The sequence below is a fragment of the Setaria viridis genome, chromosome 3 (genome assembly GCF_005286985.2).
Source record: "Setaria viridis chromosome 3, Setaria_viridis_v4.0, whole genome shotgun sequence".
In the NCBI taxonomy this organism is placed as follows: Eukaryota; Viridiplantae; Streptophyta; class Magnoliopsida; order Poales; family Poaceae; genus Setaria; species Setaria viridis.
The window spans coordinates 46,720,250-46,744,687 of record NC_048265.2 but is presented as its reverse complement, the minus strand read 5'-3'; the positions used below and the strand labels follow the sequence as shown (position 1 = coordinate 46,744,687).

General features: G+C 44.5%; 2 protein-coding genes and 1 non-coding gene across 4 annotated transcripts; 1 reads left to right on the top strand and 2 right to left on the bottom strand.

Annotated features, from left to right (window-relative positions):
• Nucleotides 1-4,168: 4,168 nt before the first annotated feature.
• LOC117849574 (nucleobase-ascorbate transporter 3) lies at nt 4,169-10,085 on the bottom strand. Of its 2 annotated transcripts, none has more exons than XM_034731161.2 (15): nt 9,567-10,085; nt 8,666-8,869; nt 7,610-7,707; nt 7,332-7,508; nt 7,052-7,152; nt 6,880-6,955; nt 6,727-6,786; nt 6,415-6,611; nt 6,224-6,320; nt 6,039-6,125; nt 5,645-5,703; nt 5,274-5,365; nt 5,113-5,190; nt 4,870-5,030; nt 4,169-4,672 (listed from the first exon to the last, which is right to left on the bottom strand). In XM_034731161.2, exons 2-15 carry the CDS (start codon nt 8,826-8,828, stop codon nt 4,445-4,447), a joined length of 1,674 nt encoding a protein of 557 aa, XP_034587052.1. In that variant the 5' UTR covers nt 8,829-8,869; nt 9,567-10,085; the 3' UTR covers nt 4,169-4,444. The 2 variants fall into 2 exon arrangements, with proteins under 2 accessions (XP_034587052.1, XP_034587053.1); XM_034731162.2 differs by lacking the exon at nt 9,567-10,085 and adding an exon at nt 9,065-9,269.
• A 5,626-nt stretch (nt 10,086-15,711) lies between these two features.
• LOC117847700 (zinc finger protein 1) lies at nt 15,712-17,222 on the top strand. Its single transcript, XM_034728956.2, has one exon. It carries the CDS (start codon nt 16,140-16,142, stop codon nt 16,914-16,916), a length of 777 nt encoding a protein of 258 aa, XP_034584847.1. The 5' UTR covers nt 15,712-16,139; the 3' UTR covers nt 16,917-17,222.
• A 4,239-nt stretch (nt 17,223-21,461) lies between these two features.
• LOC117851113 (U2 spliceosomal RNA) lies at nt 21,462-21,658 on the bottom strand. Its single transcript, XR_004639475.1, has one exon. It is a non-coding gene; the product is annotated as a U2 spliceosomal RNA (small nuclear RNA).
• Nucleotides 21,659-24,438: the final 2,780 nt, after the last annotated feature.

Sequence of the window (24,438 nt, the reverse complement as noted above, 5' to 3'; positions counted from 1 at the left end):
ATCTTACATTTTTCTATATAATAATGATTCTGTAGTGTCTCATGTGGGTTATTCATGGTTGCCTTTATAAAGTATTGGACTGGGGATCATCTGTGCGCTACCGTGGATCAGGTACATTATGTATAACTTTAACACAAGTAATTAGTGAATATTTTTTACTAGCATATTTTTTTAATAAACTGTGTTACTACTAATGTACAGTTAGTATGGTAAAATTTAGGACTAAAATGGCAGCTACATTACTATCAACTATATTTAATGAACGGTTAAGTAAACCATTACTACGCAATGAGGATGAAAACATCGGAAGCCCGAGTGACTTTGCAGAAATAATAGAACCTAACGAGTTTCAGCAGATCAAACAAAAGAGGAAATCCACAAACAGCCATGAAAATGCACTTAAACCAAAGAAAATCGATACAGAGATAGACTCAGATAAGCAAGATGTTCTTCTATACTACAAGGACTGGCCCTTGAAGAGAGATGAGTTAGCTGAGATTTTTTGTGATTATATTTTGACAATCAAGGATCCTGCGGAATTGGAGTAAGCTCAGTACTTCATCGCTTTCATTTACCACTAATAGTATTGCAATTTATTATGAATTCTTATGCATTATCCTTATATATTGATTTGCAGTATGGTTTGGGTAAGGAGTGATTTGCCCTATAGGAGTGTGTATAAACTCGGTGATCTCAAGGTGTTGTTGAAACGAGGTTCACCCATGCCTGAACCATTTTTCAACTTAGGTGTCCGATTTCTTGCATACCGAGAGGCTAAAGGGATGATAAGGTACAACAACAAGGTTGCAAAGCATCATGTGGATCTGCGATTCTGTGTAAGTTAGCTTGTTTATAATTACAATCATAACTGTGGAATATACTGCATTCATTGTCTATTTATATTTATTAGTTATACATAAAATTGATAGGTGATACTGATCATGGCTATATATCATTTTGCTTCAGAAAATGTTGGAGTTAACACGTCATGAAAAATATCATAAACATCACAGTGGTAAAGAGTTGGGTGATGTGATTGGTGGATGGGAAATAGTAAAATATGACATACTAGGTTGCAGATATGTAAGTTCTTTTCATGCCATTATTTGTTCATTACATATCCTTTGTGGTCCTAATATTGAGTGCTTTGCAGTTTCTCTTGCCATGGAAGCATGTCAATACCTACCTGCTTTATGTACTCGATATTAAGCGGAAGAAACTTATTGTGATTGACACTAAACCCATTCCAAAATATGCCACGGATGTGCCATATAAACATTATGCGATACAGATCGTAGGATTTCGCCTAAAATTTATGAACGCATTTAGACAGCTTAAACCTGATTCATGGGAGGATGTTCACAAATGGGAATTTGAACGCGTGAAAGGAATTGTGGAAGACACTGATGGGTAAGATCAGCTCTGACACACCGGCATTTTAGAGTGTCAATATCCTTTATTTCTTAAAAGATATGTTCGTATATTTATATAGCTAACGATTCATCGTACCACAGATTTTCAGATGGATGGCTTATTCTACAGTACATGGCATGGTGGGATAGTCTTCAAAACGTGCACATCGAAAAAGTGAGTAAATATGCTTTGTTGTACGTTCCTTTGTAATTTTACAATATACGATAAATCCGAGCTTAACTTGAAGTAAGCACTTATCTTACTTACAGGATGCTATAACGATGCGGCACAACTTCTTCATCGATCTTCTAGCGCACGAAGCGAATGCCTGGAGGACAAGACTACCAGGCATTGTAAAACATTTCCTTTGGCGCATCACAGGCAAAGAAATAAGATAGATGGGGGCATTTGAATGACATGTATTCGTACATGTTCTGCATGATTATTGTCCTGCTGAATCCAATCTTGGATGATATACTTATTTCATATTTATACATGTTTTATATTTTTATTATCCCATTGAATCCAATATTTTGCAATATAAAAATTTTGTTGTCCGTAGCAACGCACGGGCACGAACCTAGTAAATATAAAGGGTCACGACCGATTGGGGGCATCCAATCAATCAAAAACATTATCAATCTACTATTTTATCTTTTTACCTTTTTCTCTTAGCCCTAGCTTTTCCAAACCCATCTTGTTATTCTTCCTTCGTCTCTACGGCGTTTGAGGACATTCTGGGTGGATTACCCACCCTAGAACAATCCAAGGTGCACCTTCTCTAACGGGATCCCTCCCAGGCGAGTGTTTGTTGGTTTTCTTCGCCGGGTTCGTCGGTGAACCGATCTGACCGGCCATCATATCGGTCTGACCGAAGTGTGCAGAGGAGCAGCAATGAGGCTCTCCGCACGTTGCACATTCGAGTACTATTCGTGTGTTGGTCCGATTTTAACGCCAAGTTGAAAGAAGTATACACGGAATATGTACATTGTTAAACCACGCTTCGACGGGTCAACCGCCATTGAACCGGTGAACCAGCAGCCTCACATGTTGGTTCTCTTTATGCTTTCGCCACTTGTGGCTGGCAATGGTACCGTCAGTCCGCCGCCACCTTGCCTCTCCATCCACTGTTGCCGCTGGACTACCTACCGCCGTAAGCTTTGCTCTAGATCTGTTAGATCAGGCAACCTGAACTCCAAACGTAATCACTTAGAGTTTGCCGCAGATCACCTGATGCGAAGAGGACAAAATTGTGTTCTTAAAGATATCTAAAACACGCATGTTATCACTTTTGGCAAAAATAATTGCAACAAAAGCCGACCTTTGTTTAAAACTAAAACAGACTGCTTATATATAACAAAAGTGCGATAAAATCAGTAAAACATTCTCTACGAAATTATGCCTATTTTTTCTCACTTCATTCCTTCCAAAGTTGTTCACTGAACATAGCCAAAAAAAACCCAAATCCAAAGTTGTTTATTTTCCATTACTATACTACCGCAGCCAAATCTTCTCAGAAATCAAATCTCTAACTGTTCACTTCTTCAGGAAAGTGGCAAACTTTCATAGGACAGCTCTGAGATCTTAAATTCTCTCTGACATCTGTAGAAGAACTGATTCAGAGCTGCAAAAGTGTAATAACCAGTTAAATCATCTATATTCATCTTTCCTCCATGGAAACTCTGAGAGCAAAATGTGTAGGATCTCAGGACTTACAAACCATCGGAAGCATAGCAAGTCATACGATGCTTTAGCGCTAATGCACATCTCCAACGTGCAGTGGAACTAGGAGAAGCCGTGATGCAGTTTCAGATGATGACAGTTACGAACTTCTACTTGCATCTACCCCTACATACCACTCTTGTTCCTGTCTTGTTCCTGTGCCCCCTCAAGTACTCACAAAAGGTAGAAGGGGTTAGGCAATTACCAAGCTGTCTTGTTCCTGTGCCCCCTCAAGTGCTCACAAAAGGTAGAAGGGGTTAGGCAATTACCAAGCTGTCTTGTTCCTCTGCCCCTCAAGTGCTATTTTATGGACAAAAAGAGAGTGCAATTAACATCACACAAGAGATGAGATGGGAACTAGATCGATCGGAGCTTACCTCGAGTTCGCCTGCGCGTGACGGTGATTGGCGCAGCTTCAGCCCTCATCTCCGGCTGACCGCTCCTCCTCCTCCTCCAATCCGCTCCGGGATGCCACCATGCAGTCGACGACCATCACGGAGAGGCTGGCTGCATTTGCGTTGTATTGCGACGTCAAATATTTTTAACACTTCTGGATCTGAATTGCGGCGTCAAAATAAAGGAGAACGGAGGGAGCAGAAGGTTAGGCAATTGCCTCGTTTGATCAAAAAGAAAACAGCTCTCCCGAAGCCTCCCAAGCCTACAAGCACAGCGAGCCACTGAAAATTTCCTCAGCGAACAGCCCATGTCTCTCTTGGCTTAAAAGAAAAGTTCATGTCTCTAGTGTTACAACCTACAACACTCTGTTCTGCCGCCTCTACTGCTCTTTTATGGACCGAAAGAGAGGGCAGTATCACACAGGGAATGTGAGTAGTGCTAACAAGTGATTCCATCAGGTATTCAGTGCCTGCAATTTCATTGAATGGGCACCGACCACTGATGATCCATTATAAACTCGTCAGTTAGCTGTGTATTCAGAGATCAGAGATGGTCAGGTTAGGTGACTCATGAAGAAATCTTGTGAAATTTCTGCTACTACCTTTTTTCGCTCAAACAGTAGATCAACAGCCACACATTGAGTAAAAATAAACCAATGCATTTTACTGGAAGTCATCAACAAGTAAGGTGCTATTTTTCTGTAATCCTTCCCAAAACCATACGCCAGGGCATACCGCTCTACATTGTCATGTAACCATTTCTTAGCCCAGAAGGGGGTAAATAAAGCAAATGTCCTAAACATTCTTGTACCCATATCCCACTAGAATGTAGAGAACCAATCACGCTACAGGTTACAGGAGTAAGACTACCAAGAACAAAGAGATTTACATGCGCAGCAGCGCTCATGAGAAAGTCAGAGGAATCGGCTCGGGATTAAGTCGTGAACCCTGATTGGGAAACTGTAGAACTCCTCGTTTCTTGGGTCCGAGTAACCTTTGTGTCGGCGCAGGAATGGCATGAACCATGGGAGACCCCGGTCGCCGTCGAAGCCCCTAGCCTCCAATGTGTTGTCCAGAACAGATGCAACAATCAGCGCCACCGTTGGGCCAGAAGCAAACACGGTGTTTAAAATATCGTTGAACTGCATAAAGATATATTTAGATGTCAAAATTCAGGCATAGAGAATTCCAAGACCCAACCTGCATAACTGAAGCATCCAGTTACAGCGCAATAATGTAGCATGCAGAAAATGAAACAACACATGCAGATGGTAGATGGGTGATGCAAGTATACAAAAATTGTAAATGTAACAGGTGTAAAAGGAGATGTTTCAAATACCCATCCAGCATTTGTTCGGGCAGGTCCACGGCCAGCAGAAGAAGTATATTCATTGAAGTACTGAGGGACTGAGATGCCAAGGAACAACGAGAGTCCAATGATGTAGATGTTCCTCATCGAGTTCTTGTTGGCAAACTGCATGAATGAGACTCCCACAGCAGCTGATGCCAACAAAAAATCATTCATTAGTCAATGAATGATGAACGGTAACAAGTTTGAGCTCTAGAAGCAAGTCCTACTCACCTACGATGCCAAACAAGATGCAGTAAATTGCTGCAAAGATTGGCAGTGGAATTGATGCAAAGAAGGCCCCAAACTTCCCTGTAAGAATGGTAGTTCACAATTTTAGCAAAAAAAATGAACATTTTAATTCTAGGAAACCAAATGCAAGAACAAAAGGTTACCAAATATGGAGAAAAATATCATAAATCCAGTTGATATCTGGATCACTCTCCTACTTCCAACTTTCGTCAGCCCAAGGAGACCAATGTTTCCCCTACATTTTTTTTAGCACAAGCAGTAACGTTTAAGCATCTCTTTTAAAAATAATCACTTGAATGTGGTAGAAATTTATCCAGCAAAGTGTTCCTAATAATATCACGTACTTAAAAACAATCCATTGAATCTTATTTGAGCCTTCTGGGGTAGCATGTTCTGGGTTCAAGCATAAAACTTGTACATGCATTTTTGGGAACTATGGTGGAAATTGCAGGTTCTAGAATCTGATCTACAATTAAAAAAACACAGGTAGGGGATAAAAGTTAAGATTACTTACACTGATACGGATGAACCTGCTGGAGCACCAAAGATCCCCTCCAGGAACATCCCAATACCCTGCATGAAAACATTTTATTAAGAGGCTAGAAAATTTTGTAAGCAAATGACCATATATCACATTTGTGTAGGCAACTACACTAGAAGTTATACAGCATATGCACCAGTCCAAGCATTTTGGTTAGTAACAAAGGAAAACCATTAAGATAATTTACAAATAACTAAATCAAATGTCTCATTTACAACTTGTCAAAGATAATTAAACTAGTTTCCTGAATCCATTTTCAGATGGAAAGCAGAGCTTTTATTTAGGACAGCGACAAATGATGTAACTATACAGTGTAGCAACCCCAGTCCTTAACTCCTTATAAGAGAAACTCTGGAATAGGTCCAACCTGCAAGCCAACACTTCGACTAAGGACATGACCTGGAGGTGGTGTAGCACCTGCTAGACGTGCAGTTGCAAAGTGTGCTCCAGTTGACTACAAAATACATAACATCTTTAAATAAGAAAACTGAAAAAGAAGATACAACAAAAGGATATAGAGATATGAGAAAAGCATCAATTCATAGTTTTAACCTCAAAGGCTGCAACAAGTACAGCACCCATCATCCCAAATGAATGACCAGCGGTGAAGATTGGCGTACCCCATTGGAAAGGGTATGGAATTTTAATCCTACAAGAATATGCATGCAGAAAATAAATTACAATGCTTCTTCAAAAAAAGCAGCTCTTAAAATTTGATTAAGAATCATCTTTGTGGACCGTACCATGGTGCAGATGACATCAGGAAAGACTTATCAGTGCGGCAGTGCAGCTGCGTCTTAAGTGAAACATGGTTGTAGGCACCCGCAGCAGTAAGGATAGCTGCAAAGGCCCACACAATGCCAATACAAAGAAGCAAAGAATACCTCTCAAACAAGAAGGTGATCCGCTCATGGATATGACTGAAGTAATGTGGCACATACTGCACACAGCATATCAAATCATTAGTCTCCTATCTCATTCATAACAGTGATATAGGGCTATGATATGAATAGATGTTTCACTCAAAGTACATTTTACAGAGATTAAGTCATTACCTGCTGCACAATCACCGCAAGAATTAGCATTGGCAGCCCAATCTCCACACATTTACCCACCTAAATTGACAATGAAATATTAAAGAAAGGTTCCTTTCGTTGTTTTTTTTTCATAAGCTGCATTATTTTGCTGTAAAAGCACAGGAACAATACCTGGGGAAAACCAAGTTCAAATAGTCCAAGACCAACGACACAAACAACAGGGGTCATTATTACAGGACTGAATTTCCTGCAGATGAAATTATCTCAGTGTTATTATCTTGGCACATATAGCATGAGAGGGCTAAGGTTCTCACTCTAAGAACAAGTACTATAAGATGCATACTTGGCATATGCCCCCCATACTGTGCTGAACCCAAGAATCATGTTGAGGATGGAAGCAACAATCAGAGCTCCTTGTGTTGTTCTCATTGTGTGGACAAATCTCTGCAAATGCCCTAATAGGTTACAAATATTTGTATTACAAAGTCAACAATATTTAACCAATTGATCCTAAAGAAGTGATCATGCTCCAAACAAGATTTCCCAAATCCCAATAAGGAACCTTGATAAGCATCCACTTCAAACCCAAAAGTATAAATTTAAGCAAATGAGCATCACTCTACCAGGTGATTATTTGTAAAGTCATTTGGATCCATCTCTCTGGCTATTGATAGCACTGGGACAACAAATGCAAAGGAAGCATTCATAATTGTTGGAAGTCTCGTTCCAACAAGTGTTTGCAGCAGCGTATTGATGCCACTCATAAAGAGGAACGATTGAATAACTCGAGCCTTATCCCCCTGTCAGTAACAAGGACCAATGTGAGGTGGAGAAACACTAAACCTTCAAAAGGAAATTTTACTTATGTGTGAAATCAGGTAACTACTAAATTAACACTTACAGCGTTACCACCCATTGCAGGAACAATAGTTGATGCGAGCATAACGGTAGAGCCCAACATCACAAGATAGTGAAGGAATGCAAGTGCTGCCACCTGAACTGAAGATTAAGGCAACAAAAGTAACTGAGTAAGCATAAACTTTCCATATCTTAATCATGTATAGGATCCACACGAGTAGTAACATTTCCAGCAGTTCAGTTTGTACCTAAATATCTTGATATACAAAAATAACTCAATACTACAGTGGATGCACCTTGAAAAACGGCTACGGACAAGACTAGGAATCATCCATTACTCTAAAAACTAGGAATTTATTATCCATGCCGCTTCCTTTTCAATACTTTATCAGCACCATTTCTTTCTATAGCAATGGATGGAATGTTTTGAGTCATTAAGTTTCATGTCCAACTGAACATACTACCCTATAACAATCAGAGGCTACACTATTCTGAGAATAGCAACTTACAGATAAGCAAAATATACACCAGTAAACGACAAACTCTTAAACAAGACAGGGGCTTTCGCAACATCAATGCATCAATCAACTGAACAAGCTATTGTATACCAATCAAAGGTACATTATTCCGAGAAAAGCTACTTACAGATAAGCAAAATATTCGCTGGTAAACAACAAACTCTTAAACAAAACAGGGGCTTTTGCCATAAATAAATCAGTCATTCGTGGAAATTCTCAGAAACATATAAATATACATTAACAGGCTGGATTAGGAAAGTCGCATACAAAAGTGAGGCAAAGAAACATTTAGCATGTCAGAAAACAGCATGTCAACTAGGAGTATAATACAGTCACAAAAGCAACGGAAACTCCCAATTTAAAATCCATTCAACGTGATGACTGATGAAATCATCTGGAGTTCAAGTCTAAGCAGCCCGTAATCAAATCTTTCTCCTGATATCTTCGAAATTATTTTCCAGTCATGCTAGTTGAATAGGAGGGGAAACCCCAAGTACAAGAACAGAACAAACTCTGCCTACTTCAAAGCATTGAACTCCCTCACTCTAGTACACCAAAGCAAGCATGTAAGGGCGCCTTACCCCAAGACGGATTGGAGTGGACGCAGTAGGCGAGATGGTGGAACTGCTCATGGGGCGGGTGGATGGCGCCGGTGCCGACGGCCGGTGCCATCATGGGCTGCATCGGCATCATGGGCGGCGGCGCGGCCACCGGCGGCGGCGGCGGCTGGTTCGTCTCCCCCATTGAATCAGCAACGTCACGGGAACGCCCACTCCTCCTCCAGACTGCAGCAACACAAGAAAGAGGAACCGAATTACAAACCTAAAAGCTCTCACCTTTTCCTGGAAGCTTCCTATTGATTACTCGGATTTGCGTGACGTAGTTAAGGCAATTAAAAAGACGCAATTTCTAGCGATTGGTGCGGAGAGAAACCAGCAAAGAAAACCGGTGGTCAGAGAGCAGCACTCAAAGTTCGCAACCTTTTCTTCTTCACAAACCGAAAAAAAATGTCAGCTTTCTCTGAAGATTGCTCAGGAAAGAGGGCGCAAGACTTCAACTTTGCTGCTTCTAGTGTCTCACGCTAGTCTCGGATGGAGTGTCGTACTGTCATGCAGCAAAGGACTCAATGGGCCAGATAAGATTCAGATTTGTGGGAAGATTCAGAGGTAAATCTTGGGGAATAAAAACCAGGACCTATACCGATTCCTCTTTTATTGTCCCACAATTGGCTCGACAGGGACAAGCATAGCAACGCCGAGGAGGAAGAACGGCTTGATGGAATGGGAGCTTCACTCTAAAGATTCGATTCGAGGGAGCTTGTGTCAAAGAAGTTGCCTCTAAACAAATGCAGTGAAAAGGATGCACGAATTCAAAAACCAACACCTCACATCAGCACACTGATAACTAAAATAAGAGCAAAGTTGCAAAAAAAATTCAAACCAAACCGCAGAAACAAAGGAAACCCAGTAAGCAAAAACTCACGAATTCAGAAGCTCAGGCCGCTGGTCCCTCGCTCCCGCCTCTCGAAAAGCAAGAACTTTCCAGAGAATCCAGGGAGATTTTTGAGCGAGGGGAGGAAAGCTGTGCGGGAAGCAATCAGTAAAAGGCCTCGCCTTTCTATTCCCCTTTTCTCCCCTTCGCTTCTTCTCCACCTTTCTGCCTATTCTTATCTCCTTCCTATGGCCCCCTCCTCTCTCGATATCCAGCGGCGGCGCGCGCAACAGGACAAACGCGGGATTTGTAGCCTTGCTGGAGCTCAGGAAAAGATTCGCAAATTCGAAAATCTCCTCCTCCTCCACCTCTACCTTTTTTGACTACTTTGTAATTAATCAGCCGTGTTTCTTCCTAAGCACTCTGCTAATCGCAAGCATCCAAAGAAAAGTGAAGCACTAGATGGTGCTGAAGAGCAAGAGGTGTTCCACTGTTGGAGGCAAGGGCAAGCAGAGTGCTTGTGATGGATGGAGATGGGTTGATGGGTGGATGGATCTGGGCAGGAGTGAGGACGACTGGACTGCATTAACAATTCTTGGTTTTGGGAAGATGTATTGAATGCAACAGATTCCGAGGATGGGGAGAGTGTCTTGTGGCCAGTGGCCACACCACACCACGAGTGAGGTCAGTGCTCAGTGTTCACAGCTTCACTCCACTCGACCACTCCACATCGGCGGCTCAGTTCCACCCTCTGCTTCCTTCCTTCCTCCTCTACGGCTCGGGTACATCTCTACTATTTGGTCCTGTGAGTCCTTCGATCCGGAGTCCTCGTACGACGACTCACGACTGGATGCAAATTGAAGTAGTGCAATGCATCTGACATTACCAGCGTATAAACGTACAATAGACCAGCAATCTTGAAATCTTTCTCTTTCAATCTGTCTGGATCTTCAACGTACAGCGTGTTTGACCGTGTTGTCGAGATTTGAGTTGCTGCACGCGTGTCTGTCGAAACCATCATTTTGAACTGAACGCCACAGATCAGGCACAGGGGGCTTCCGTCGCAGAAGATCAGGTGCCGTTACTATTTTCCCTGGCCTGACAGGTTAAGCATGAGCCTTTCAGGTAGTCTGAACCACTGGCCATTTCTTTAGCGTGTTTGACCTACAGTCCTGTACACTAAAAACTGGTTGACGCCTTGCTGGCTTCTTCTTAACCGTTAGAATGCATGCCTCGCTTGGCAACAGATTAGTGGCACTAATCAAATGATCAAGGCCTCATGAATCATGATCCTGGCACTACACTACAGACTACACTACGAGTTCGTTTCACTTTTCTTTTCTGAACGGTAGTATCTATTGCACTTTCGATGACAGGGACCCAACCTAACCTTTGTGAAGTAGTGCTGTGCCAGATCAGATGGGTTGTGAGAGATTTGGCAATTTGCTTTCTGGGTCTAAAGTTGGCATGGAAACGGAGAGGAACGAAGGAGCAGGCTAAAGGTGTAGCTGCTACCACACCAGACAAGAGCATGTTCCTATCCTTGGCAGCAAGTGCTGTTTTTTTTATTGTTGCTTTTTTTTTAACCTGAGAAATGGTAGTTTCGTGTTACTTAAGAAATTGTTATCCTCACAAAAAAATAGAAATGTTCAGTACTAGTAGAATGAGCTCTTTTTACGGTGCTTTTAAAGTACCATGTACCTGGAGGTACTTGGAGGTACCTTGTGCTTTAATTTTTAAATTATGAAAAAATAAATTAAATTGATTGTTCGTTCCACTATTTTTGTACTTGTCCCACTAAATTAGTACTTTCTCTTTAGGTACTTCATAGTACTTCTTTAGTACTTTTTTTGTTTCCACCGTTCTATTTCTCAGTATGGACAACTCTTTTTTTTTTAGCTCTCTAAAATCTCTCCTCGTAGAATATTTGCTCGATTTAGAGGAAGCAAAGGTCGGCACCGAGTAGGGTGGTGAGGGGGTTAACTGTGTATACTGGGCATCGAGCAGGCGATTTAGTAGTACTTTTATTTTATTCATTTTTTACGATGATGGGTAGTTTATTTTATTGAGAAAGCAATTAAACAATTGTATTTCTCCAAGTGAATTATTGGGTTCAGTTAATTAGTAACGCGCCGTACATCACGCATCACGTCATGGAGAGCTAAAGTAGGATAGGAACCTTGCGATGCAATTTACACGCGGTTCCTGTATTGACAATCCGCCGGTGACACAGGAAAGCGAGCAAAAGTGCAAGGGCTGAGTGGTAGTACAGGGTATTTCAGTTTTTGGATTAGTAATTCTTTTTTACCCTCCTATTTCCATTGCTACAAGTAGGAGAACTTCTGCCCTCTCGTCGTCAAAATAGTGATGATGGAATTTTCTTCCAGACGATATATTGGCGCCAAAGACCTCGAGTTCATGCCTGTTTACCAAATTTTAGCCGAAACCGCCTTGTCATTTCGCCGACGAAAATGAACAAGTTAACACGACTCATGTCGATCTCAACGAACAAAGTGTGTGAGCTGGGCGGCTGGTCAACCTTGAACAACCACTAATCCTCGCTTTGCCATAAAAAAAACTCTCACCAAACCGTGTCTGTCGCACGCAGGAGCAGCTCCCTCGGCACTTGACATCATGGTGACCTGGTCATTGACGTGTGGATCCTGAGACTGTCGGACCCACACGTCGGTGATAAAGTCCACCGCCGGTGTGACTGCTGAGGATCTCAACCATCGGTGACAAAGGCTGCAGGAACCTCACAAGTCATGCCGTCTCTGAGATGCGGTGCGCCTGGATGAAAAATTTCTTCGATTTCTTAAATTTTGACTTCAAAAGTTGTCCTCGATTTTTCTGATTTTGACTTGATTGAAATTAAGTGGATGAGTGGGAAAAAAAAGCAGCGGAAGACTGGCTACCAATAAAGATCCATTGCTGCACACCTTCTATAGTCTATATCCTAGATCAGCTGCATGCTCTAGTGTAAAAATTTATAATTCTTCTGCTCTACTGGACGGAATTTTAACCAATCAGATTTTTTTTAAAAATAGTTGGCTCCACTCCTGCAAGGCAGCGAGAGTGTGAACTCACCTTTTGAGTTTTTCTGAAAAGTTGTTACTGGTTTTTTCTTCTAAAAAGTTAACACTACCTTTTAGAAGATTCTAAACTTAAAAATCTACGAAAAGCTCGTAAAACTGAACTTTTCAGCTTTTGATATAAACTTAGTTTTTTTGGACTTCTAATTTTTTGGAAGCAACACGAGAAGATCGCTGTTTGTTTAAGTTTATGACTTTTCACGCTAAGAAGTATGCTAAGAAGCTCAAACAAACAGAGTGCCTAACAAAGATGGGAGGCGTTGATATACATGGCAAGAACGGAAGAAAGGGGTTTAGGATGCATGATTGATCGATTAGTCGCGAGATTACAATCCCTGTGATGACTAACTGACTGGTCGCGCCTTGGTTCGTATCCGCCGCAAAGTTGGCTCGGAATAAGATGGTGACGGGACCGGAGATGACAAAGCAGGGTTAGCGAAACACGTTGCATACATCGTGGAAGGAACGGACGGGCTCATCGTTCAATTCGTCGCTGCCTTTGTTAGTGATGAGTGAGTGGTGACGATCGGATTAGGCACGCAATTTTGCTGCTTTCAGGGGAGAGGGACGATTACCTCCTTTTTTTTTAGAGAGAGAGAGCGACAGAGAGAGAGGAGAGGGACGATCGCTAATCAGCTTGCGTCACACGTTTGGTTGCAATCAAACAATCAAATGCTTACACACACACACACATGTGGAGCTTTTAGCAATTTGGTCCGTCACTACTTTTGGGCCAGATACATACTCCCAAACTACTTACTACTACTGTTACTACCTTGCTACCAGTCAAGGCCCACCCGTGTGCTTGCTTGGTAGGTTTGAGGCCCACCACTACCTGCAACCTGGGCCGGCCCGCGTGCATGGTTTGTTTGAGCCCAACACTCTGAAAGGATGTGCCTTTTTGTTTTAATAAGAAGAAAAAAAAAAGGGAAGATGTGGCTTGACAGCTTGTGTTACTAACGAAGAAGCTTCTTGATCCACACTGAAAAGCAGCTGATCCAACTGCTTGCTTCATGGAACAAGTATCGCTCTCTGTGCATTCCCGCACCTTCGGTTGCACACTCACTGCATGCCGGCCGCATGCCCACACACAGCAATATTATTAGCAACAAGCTAGCTAGGTCCAAATCAGCGATCAACAACAAACAGACGGGGAAACCGTGAAAATAAAATTTTGACGTGCGCAAACCAACCGAGAGTTGACCGTGTGTTACGAAGGCATATGCATATTGGTGAATCGACGGATTATAAGAAAACAGGGGCAGATGGTGAAGCGTGTTAAACCCCTTGGGGGGCCACGGCTGCATGTTATATATACGGGCGTTACATTAAACTTGGCGAAAGCATATGTTACAGATATACTTACAGATATATGCTAACAAATTATTGAGTTCCAGCATACAATGGAAACACATATAAAATAGATTACAACTCTATTGAAATTATGATTTATTGGAGATGCGGGTTATTAATACGCGTCTCGTATGATTTATTGGAGACGCGTTTTTCTCCCGCGTCTCCTATAATGGTGTCTGATTTGACAGTTTCTTACGTAGTGCATCCAACATATGTAATCTCGATCCCCGTTGCATTGGTGGTCAAATCATGTTTGGTTTCAAAGGTTTGAGCTCCAAACCTCTTGCTCCACTGCTCACACTTACGTTTGGTCGCAGGCAGCTGTGTGCGCTCGTGAATACCACCAGCTAGCCAGCACGCTTTGGTACGTGGAGGGGACGGAGGCCAGGCACCCACGCTCTCTGCTGTGTTCTAACGCTGGGGGAAGGAAAGGAAAAGGAGAAAAACGAAGAACACGCTTCGATTCCTTTTCGTGCATATCATCATCAGCTGGCGCCGTTTCTAGAAGAATGACCGCCAGGTGGAAAAACCAGCGGTGACGCGAGCGTATGCGTGTACGAGTACGTGTGAGCGCGCCGGTGGCCACGCGGCCGGGCCCGCCCTACCGTCTCCGCCCACGTGGCGGCGACGGCGTCCACACCTTGCACTGGCGCCGTCCGCCCCAGCACCACCGGCCGGCGCTGCTCCGCTGCAGTTCCCGCCGTGGTCTCGCAGCACCGGATGCCGATGCCGTGTGGGCCCCCGACACTAATCCGGGCGCGGGAATCACCACCACCGAGGCAAAAAAAAGCCCTTGTTTACTTCCCACAAAACTCCCAACTTTGACACTATGCAAAAAGAAGATTCCCCATCACATCAAACTTGCGGTACATGCATGGAGTACTAAATGTAGACGAAATCAAAAACTAATTGCACAGTTTTGTTGTACTTTGCGAGACGAATCTTTTGAGCCTAATTAATCAATATTTGGACAATAATTCACAAATACAAACGAAACGCTACAGTGTCGCATTTATGGCAAAATGCCAATTTGGCACCTCCCAACTTCCCAAGTAAACAAGGGCAAAGGTTGGCAATGCATCAACGGGACCCCACAAGTCTATGGGCCCGGCTCCACGGGCTAAACTTTATCTCTTGTCACATCGAATGTTTAATATATATTAAATATAGACTAATTACAAAACTAGTTGCACAGATAAAGGCTAATTTGTGAGACGAATCTATTAAACCTAATTAGTTCATGATTTGACAATGTGGTGCTATAGTAACCATTATTAATGATGGATTAATTAGACTTAATAGATTCGTCTTGCGAATTAGCCCAAGGCTTCTGCAATTAATTTTATAATTAGTTCATATTTAATCTTTCTAATTAGCATCCGAACATTCTGATATGATAAGGGCTAAACTTTACCCCTAATATCTAAACAGCACCTCTGTTCGATGAAGAATGCCCGCTCTGGTTTCAGATATACTTCAATGAGTCCGCTGTTCTGTGCCAATGCTTCGCCATGGAGGCACTGACAATCGACGTCATGCCTCACGCGCCAACACGTCAGCATGTGTGCCTGCATATCCTTTTGGCAGGCCGCAGGCGGTTGGGCAGTTGGCGCCGCCCGTCTCTCCCGCGCCATTCCACGCCGACTTTTCCATCGCGTGGACCAGGTCCGGTCGCCCTCAGGAGCTTCCACCAACCTTCCCTTTGATCCCTTGATCCTTTCCTTTCCTTCATCCTGCTGCCCAAACCGGCAAGCAGTCGAGGCTAAGTTTCTCCTCCATCCGCCAGCTAGAGTTAACAACCCCATCACTCCTCTTCCTCTCTTCCCTCTTCCATAGCTGGCAGCTACTCCACTCTACTCGTTTCTCAGGGATCTCCTCCGGTAGTACTTCATTCCTCACACGTGTCGTCATCCGAGGCGTGGAACCGCGTTGGAGGCATCATATCGATCGCCATCCGCTAGAGTGTTTGACCCCGGGACACTTCCTCATCCATCCCGTAGTATCAAGCTAGCTCGTATAAAGCCACCACTCCCTTGCCCTACTCTTCCACTCACTATCACTTCCACAAGCAACTGCTCCCTTCTTCTCCTCCTCTCCTCTATTTGCTTTCGTGGCTAAGCTTGCTTGCTCACCAAGTGCTGGAGAAGAAACACAGCTGCTTGGGATCGACCGATCGATGGCGGTCGAGGCGGTTCTTGACGCGGTGGTGATGCCGTCGCCGATCAGCAGCACGCCGCCGGATGTGGTGGCGGCGACGAGCAGCGAGGAGGAGGCGTCTTCCACGGCGCGGGAGGGCGCCGATGGGTGGGCCAAGCGGAAGCGCTCCAGGCGGCGGCGGCAGCAGCTGCTGCAGGGCGCGATGCTGCCTAGGGAGCCCACGGAGGAGGAGTACCTGGCGCTCTGCCTCGTCACGATGGCGAGCGGCCGCCGCGACGTCGCGGCCCCCGCGCCGCCGCCGCCGCAGGAGCTGCACGCGTGCTCCGTCTGCGGCAAGGCGTTCCCGTCCTACCAGGCGCTCGGCGGCCACAAGGCCAGCCACCGCGCCAAGCCTCCGGTCTCGCCGGCCGGGAGCCTGATCCGGGACGAGGACGCGAAGCAGCACGCGGCGCCCGCGCCCGCGCCGGCGCCGTCCTCGTCCGCCGAGGCCAAGGCGTCGGCGCACGAGTGCAACGTGTGCGGGAAGGCGTTCCCGACGGGGCAGGCGCTGGGCGGCCACAAGCGCTGCCACTACGACGGCACCATTGGCAGCGCCGCCGCGCCCGCGCGCTCCGCCTCGTCGTCCGCGGCCACCACCCGCGTCTCGTCGACGACGACGGCCGCCGGCGGCGGCTTCGACCTCAACCTGCCGGCGCTACCGGAAATCCCGGAGCGGTGCGCGGCGGCGCCGGAGGAGGAGGAGGAGGTGCTCAGCCCGATCGCCTTCAAGAAGCCCCGGTTCATGATCCCGGCTTGATCTGTTGGCGCTGATCAAGCATCAGCTTGATTTTTTCGGTGATTAGTTAGCTCAGCTCAGTTATACTTGTTGATAGCCTGGGTGGTGGTGGTGATTGGTGGAATTGGTTTATTTGTGTACATGCATAGGCACTACTGTTCATCATACATAGTCTTCATTGTTCATTATTTAGGTAGCATATAGGGAATAGTAGCTAGATAGTCAAAGGATCGATTCTTTCATTGGTGTATAGTACCGTGCATATAGGATATATGTATGTATATAAATATAATAAAATCAAATCAAAGTGCGTGTATGTATCTTAAACATTCGATGTGACGGGTGTTAAAAATAAGTCAGTGGAACCAAACACCCCCTAATTGCCGAAGTAGTATACGACTAGTACGTAGTACCAAGCATGTGATGCATGGAGTGAGATAAGGCAGTTGCTTGCCGTGTGAGCCTGGCAATACAATGGATCACGAGATGTATTGCACTTGGGCTAGCTTGCGTGCACACTTAGGCTCCGTCAAAGCAGGCACGTGTACGTGTGTGTACGTTGTCAACTTGTACATACCGGTACCGTACCGTGACACGGCTGTTCCCAAGAGAGTGATCGACCAACCATTCGTCCATTCCAGATGGCGGAGAGATACTCCTTGCAAGGAAATCCAAAGACAAAGAAGAACGCAAACTCGTGGTGATCTTTTTATCTGTTTCCGATCGATCTTTGATTTGACACGTTCCGGTTTGGACAAGTCGCTGCATGCTTTTGGTTGCCGGACGGAAAGGCCAAAAAAGTGTAGCAGCTCAGCTCTGGTATACACGGCAGTCGTAAGGATGCGTGTTGGCCAGCGATTGCGGGCATGCATGGGTCGGTCAGCGTGCATTGCAATGCAACCGACATGGGATGGCTGTGCGTGCAGTGATCAGTCGTCCTGATCAACTAGTAATTCCAGCTGCTAAACCACCGGTTAGGGGCGTAATCTCATGTTTTTACTGCGAGCTATACATATAGCTTTAACTGTTTGTAGTTTTTCTTTTGTTTTCTTTTCTTTGCGATAGCTTAAACTAATTCCTGCTGCTAAACCACCGGTTAGGCGTAAATGATCGGTGTTGGCTGGATCGGAGTATTAACTATTATAGTCTAGTCAACCGTCCGAGTATTTCTACCCTCGCGGAAGTCAAACTGTGGGAGATGATGCACGGACTACGTCAACATACTCCCACTCCCTCCGTTCGAATGCCGTTTATATTTTTTTTTTCATCGGACGTACTAGCACCCGGACGTCCGATAATTTTTTTTATCGGACGCTCCGTCGCAACATTAAATAATAACTACCGAAACATAAAAAATCAACACTTGCAACACGAGGATTGCAATACCTTTACGAGCATGAAACATCTCGAACCGCTTCGTGCAACATTCAAAGCAGACATATTGCAACAACATAAAAAGTATCTCTTACAACATTGCAACAACGAAAGAATAAGAGATCGAAACAAAGAAAACAACTATATGCAACATCATGAACAAGTTGGTGCAACACCCGATTGCTGGCAAGTCGGACTGTTGCAAAACAGATGAAACATCAAAAGCCACTGTTGCAACATCCCAAAATAACTAATGCAACACCAGGAAGTACCTATTGCAACATGGAGCCGTCAGTAGGCGCGAGCTTCTGCTGCTCCGGTTCGCTACAACGTCGAGCATCACGCGGAGGAGACGGAGCCCGCTCAGATCCATGATGACTAGCCTGCTCGTCGTCGGCCGAAGGAGAGGAGACGCTACCGGATATGGGGAGGGCGCCACCGGCCGGGGTAGGGGAGGGTAAGGGGCTTGCTTGGATCTCACTGGGATCGGGAAGAGGGCTATCGGATCCGCGGGCGTTGGGCGCTCCCGGTGGGTGAGGACGTCGGAGTGGGGGAGGGGCGCCACCGGGGTGGGCGAGAAGGATGCCGGGGTGGGGGACGAGGTCGCTGGGGGTAGGGGAGTGCACCCACCTAGGCATCCACCTCAGCCTCCATCTGCAGCACGGGATTGATGCGGGGATGAGAAGGAAGGCTGCAACGGCGGTGAGGAGCGCAGAGGATAAAGAGCAGAAGGAGCAGAGGATAAGATATGGCTGTCAGTGGAAACGAATGTGTGGACGAGAATGAGGTGGGCCTGATTGAGCGTCCGGACACCGGACGCCAGTAGCCTAGCATTTCCGTTTTTTCATTTGTTTGACTATTCATCTTTTCTACAAATATTTTTGCAAATAGATAAACCTACAAGTTAAATCTAAAGTACATTTGACAATAGACATAGTGATACACATTTTACTTTAGTTAACTAACTCGTTCAATAGATATTGGTGGTCAAAGTTGACATAAAAAGTCAACGGCATCATATATTTAAGAATGGAGGGAGTATTTTTTTTTGAAAGACCCGGAATGATTCCCGTCGTTAATTAATAAGAAGGGAAGCAATTACAGGCACCAGAGATGCCAAGTTTTAGATCCTAATGGACAGGCCGGGGCATCGGAATAGCCCCGCAACAAAGGAAGAAAAAATCATTACAGCGATTACTCGCGGCTTGATGCATCAACTATGACAGCCAAATGCTTGGCTCCAGCCACACACCACAGGCGAGCAGCATCCTTGACATCCTCCTCAACAAGCTTGGCGATCGGCTTCTCCTGATTGTTGAAAATTCTGTTGTTTCGCTCGCACCATATCGTCCGCGCTACCAGAATTGCCATGGAACGAGTTCCTTTTGTAGCAGCGTCGATCCATAGCACTTCCAGCCAAAATCATGGAACCAACCCACCAGATCAACCTCTTTGTTCCAAGCATTAGGTTGCAGAGAGGCGCGACGGCACCAGCTGCCGACTGCCTGTCAAATGGAAGAAGAAACTGGACACTTGACGAAGAGGTGATGTGCTGTCTTAAGACTTCTGTAACACATCTGGCAGAGGACAGTACGAGTTAGGCCATTCTCTGAGCAGCAGCAGCCTATCAGCTATACAGACTCTGTTCTGTAGGAGCAACCACACGAAAAACTTGCACCTGGAAGGTGCCCAGACCTTCCAAACCGTCTTTGGGAACGACGAGAGGACACCACCTTCAAATTGCATGTCGTATGCCGATCTTGCTGAATATTCACCTGAAGCAGTTCTTGTCCAGAGTATTGTGTCTGGCTCTGTGGCACCATGATCAAACTGGACCTCCTCAATCAGTCCCCAAAGCTTAACAAAATCATCCAATAATGGCACCGTGAGATCATGCATACTATCTGAAATCCATTGTTCAAGGGAGAAATATAAACCATTTTGTTTACGTTCAGCATGGAGAGATTCCATAAGCCATTTTTAGATGTACTCCAGGTATGATACTTCTACATTTTTTTGTATTCTATAAAATAACAAAAAGAGTACTTATTGAATAGTGTTAAATTCTAGGAGTTGCTTAGTTCCTTTTTTCACAATAATTTTAAAGCATGACCTTCATAAATGTTGCCTGGGATATGGGAGGTGATGTTAGAACTCGATTGCTTTGATGTAAGGACTTGTTGCAGTTTTATGAAACATTACCCAATCTGTTGCTTGTGCACCATGCACACCGCCGCTAGGAGGCTGCTGGTCTGCTGTGACCGCAGTCTTATGGTAGCCGTCGTTTCCACTGTTGGCATTGATTCCTATGAGTTCCAATCTGCCTCTTCCTTTCCCCTCTGTTTTCTGTTCAGAATTTAGTGATGATTTGTCAAAAATACTTGTCTTTTGAGTTATGAACGGATCGACTGATTAATATGTGATTTCAACTTTGTTCATTGTGGTGAAGTCTATATGCAGATGGAAACATAAATTTTATTAGTGAAACACATTAGTGGAGACACACTTCATTGCCTGATTACTTTATTTTGGCCAAGAAACTGAATTCTAAATGTTTCTGAATTTGTTACACCATCAGGTCCTCCCACTGCCTACCTTTGTGGATAAGCTGTTGAAGATCATGTAGTGAGTCAATCAGTATATCGCAATGATCATGGAGGGTGGAGCTTGATCAACCTGGCTTGCTAGAGGTTCATACCCGTCCCTCGGTTAAACATATTGCAATATGTTCCTTTCTCTAATTGTCTGGAAGTCTGTGTGCATTGCGCCTATTCAGTAGTTGGTGATATGCCCGTGCGTTATTAATTATTGGGACATGTCTGACATCCTATTTGTGCGTTATTAATTATTGGGGACATGTCTGACATCCTATTGATTATTGTTCTTCGCAAAGTAAGCAGCATCAATCTGTTCTGGTTGTGTTGTTCTTCCATAAACTGTATTACAATTTCTTTTACAGGAAGCAGTGGATGTTCTCATTTCCATGGGTTGTGCTGTTCTTCCATAAATTGTGTTATAATTTTTTACAGGAAACAGTGGATGTTCTCATTTCCATGGCGAGCAATTTCTAATACTCTGCTACGGTGGCATGATGCTGCTTACCAGAAGTTTGAAGTTGTGTTGTTCTTCCATAAACTTCAAATTGAAATTCATTTATTTCCCTTTCCTAATAAAATTTGAAGTTTGTTTTGGTTGGGGTGCGCCCAACCTAGGTTATAGTGCAACACCTAGGCGACACATGAGGATTCTAGTGGCAAGCCACTATAGTGAATACTCCCCCACAAAAAATAAATTTAATATCATTGTGAGGCGGTGCCTCACATATCAGATATTAAACTGATAAGAACAGATACTACACTTGATCTTAGCCAAAAGGCCGAGAAAGGTATGAGTTGCTACGTTGCGGTGCCCATTGTTTTGTATCGGTCTCCACCGGCTCACCTGCCTTGGCTTAGCAGTATGGCACAAATCCTGTGCCAATTCCAGGGGTTTGCAGATAATCTATGGGGTGCAGAGCCGGGCCATGCTATCGTGTTGGACACAAACCTGTCACTATTACAGCCCATAAGCGCGGCCTAGCATATCTTTCCATAAAACAGCCCATAGGATTCCCTTTGTGCCTCAGCCAGCAGTCCATTTTTCTTCTTTGGGCCGCAGCAATTCCACTTCAGGCCCAGGGATGGGAATAAGGCCTGAGTCATTAATTAATCCTCCCTAAAAGGAGTAGTTAACTGATTGGTTAAACTAAAATATTTAGTTAATTTGGTCACTGTAAAAAATTATGTCTAAGAACTAGTTGAATTTTCTTACAAATAATCAATTGAAATCAGTCTTTCTTAAGACTAATTATGATGGTTTAAAAGTTCAAAGTTAAACGCCTCATGGTGTACTGCATCATGACGTTCAGCTAGTGTAGACCCAAACTCCTGGACGTACATGGAAATCAGCAGCAAAGCGTGACGTGATATGCTCAACATTACATTTTAGCTAGATTAGACGAAGAAAAGATTAAGCGGGTGTTTGTTTCTTTAGCACCTCCTAAAATTTTTGTCACATCGAATGTTTAGATACTAATTAGGAGTATTAAACATAGGCTAATTACAAAACCAATTGCACAGATGGAGACTAATTTGCGAGACGAATCTATTAAACCTAATTAGTCTATGATTGATGCTACAGTAAACATGTGCTAATGATGGATTAATTAGGTTTAATAGATTCATCTCGTGAATTAGTCTCCATCTGTGTAATTAGTTTTATAATTAACTCATATTTAGTTCTTCAAATTAGCTTTCGAATATTCAATGTGATATGAATTTTTAGTAAGGAGTAAAATCCAAACACCCCCTAAATTATCGTTATGGCCTGCCGTAGTGAATGGTCACCCAACTCCAGTTGAGATGTGGTCAGTGTCCTACTACAGAACCTACAATGTACTGCATGTGGATTGGATTGGGTTGGGTGCAACAATCATCAGCAAAAAGGTGTTGGGTGCATGTGTGATGCGTTGGACTCTCATTCGCACGTCTCCATGCCTGCAGGGACCAATGCAGCTGCAGGCGACACATTCATGCATCTAGAGTGTCACCAATATGAAGCCAGATTACCAGTTGCTCCGAGGACGAATAAGCTGTAACCCCAGCTGCAGCAGAATCCAGTCCTGGCACTGTTCCCAACTGGACCTGCCCAGCTACCTCAATAATCCACATCCATGAACATGGATGCACAGTCCTGGACTCGTGTTTGCTCACTTGTCCACACCCGGTATGAGATCTAAAGAAAGCACAATCGATCACGCATGTAATCTTGGGACGGAGATCAGGAGGATCAGATGACCGTGATGCATGGACGATCCATCATCCCTGGTGACTTGTCTGAATTTTCTCTCGATGAGAACCCATGTGGATGATATCCAGTATCTACGCACAGTCACACACCTCGATCGGTCACAAAGACAGAGACAGACATGTCTGTTTGCAATGTACCAGCACGTACTCTGCTGGATCCGTCGTGTAGATCGATGATCGATCTCAATTCTCAACGTAGCCCAATGATTACCCGATGCATCATGCATCGATGCTGTATCTTCAGACTATCGATGCCCGTGTGTGACAATTGGCAAAGTTCCAGAGACCGATCACACGTACAATTCCATTCCGTCCACGACGACAAACGCTAGGGTTTGCTCCGAGTTGCCCAACGCAGAGTCTCGTCGTCGTCGTCACAGATCACACGAGACGACAGGGAGAGGGATCCAAATCTCACTCTCTGACTCGACGCTGTCGCTTGACATGACTGTGGAGTGCGTGGTTAAAGCTGTCCAGATCGATCACGAGTCAGATCAGTCTTTCTTTTTGAGGACAGGGCCCTGACTGATTGAGCTTCTGAGTGCCGAGCCATGGTTGGACTGGACACACGAGAAAGTGGGTGGGCGATGCCTGTCGTGCTCGTCTGCTCGACATGGGACACACACACCATAGCTCAGCTCTTCCTCTCTGCAGCAGCACTGTGCCATCAGTGAGTTCAGAATTCAGATCATCAGTGCCCAACCTGCGATTCAGATTTCTGCAGGATTTAGGAAATCTCTCAATAGGATTTGAACTCGCATCAGTTTCGTCAGAGGATGCCAGATTGCGAATCCATGGCGGCTTTGGTCGGTTGGACGGCCACAGCCAGTCATGCAAAATACTCCTATGCTGATGGATCTACAGATCTACGTGGGGCTGGCATGATATTGGCCATTGGAACTTGTGAGCCTATGAAGACGCAGGTGCAAGAATCCTACTAGACGGCTAGATCGAGCACCTACAGCTACATGCACCTGCCTGCGCAGTCGATGCTGATCTCCAAATCTTGTGACACAGAACAAGTGTAAAGAAATGCAGAGAGGGATGCACATGTAAAGGGCTAGTAGTACACAAAAACAATGGAGAGATTCCTCATCACAAGGTGGGGGAGTCAGCACCATGTGTCAAGGTCTAAAGAACTCAAGGTCCATGGTGTGACAGATTGAAAGTTGCTGATGCATTCCATAACATACAGTGCATGTAAAGGGGAAAGCCTTGTACTTGGTGTTTGTTTAATCTCACTGCTGCCACCTCATCTGCCTATTGTATGTTTTCCACCCCTTTTTTCCAAAAGAAGAAGAAAGCCATACAGTATCTCTTCC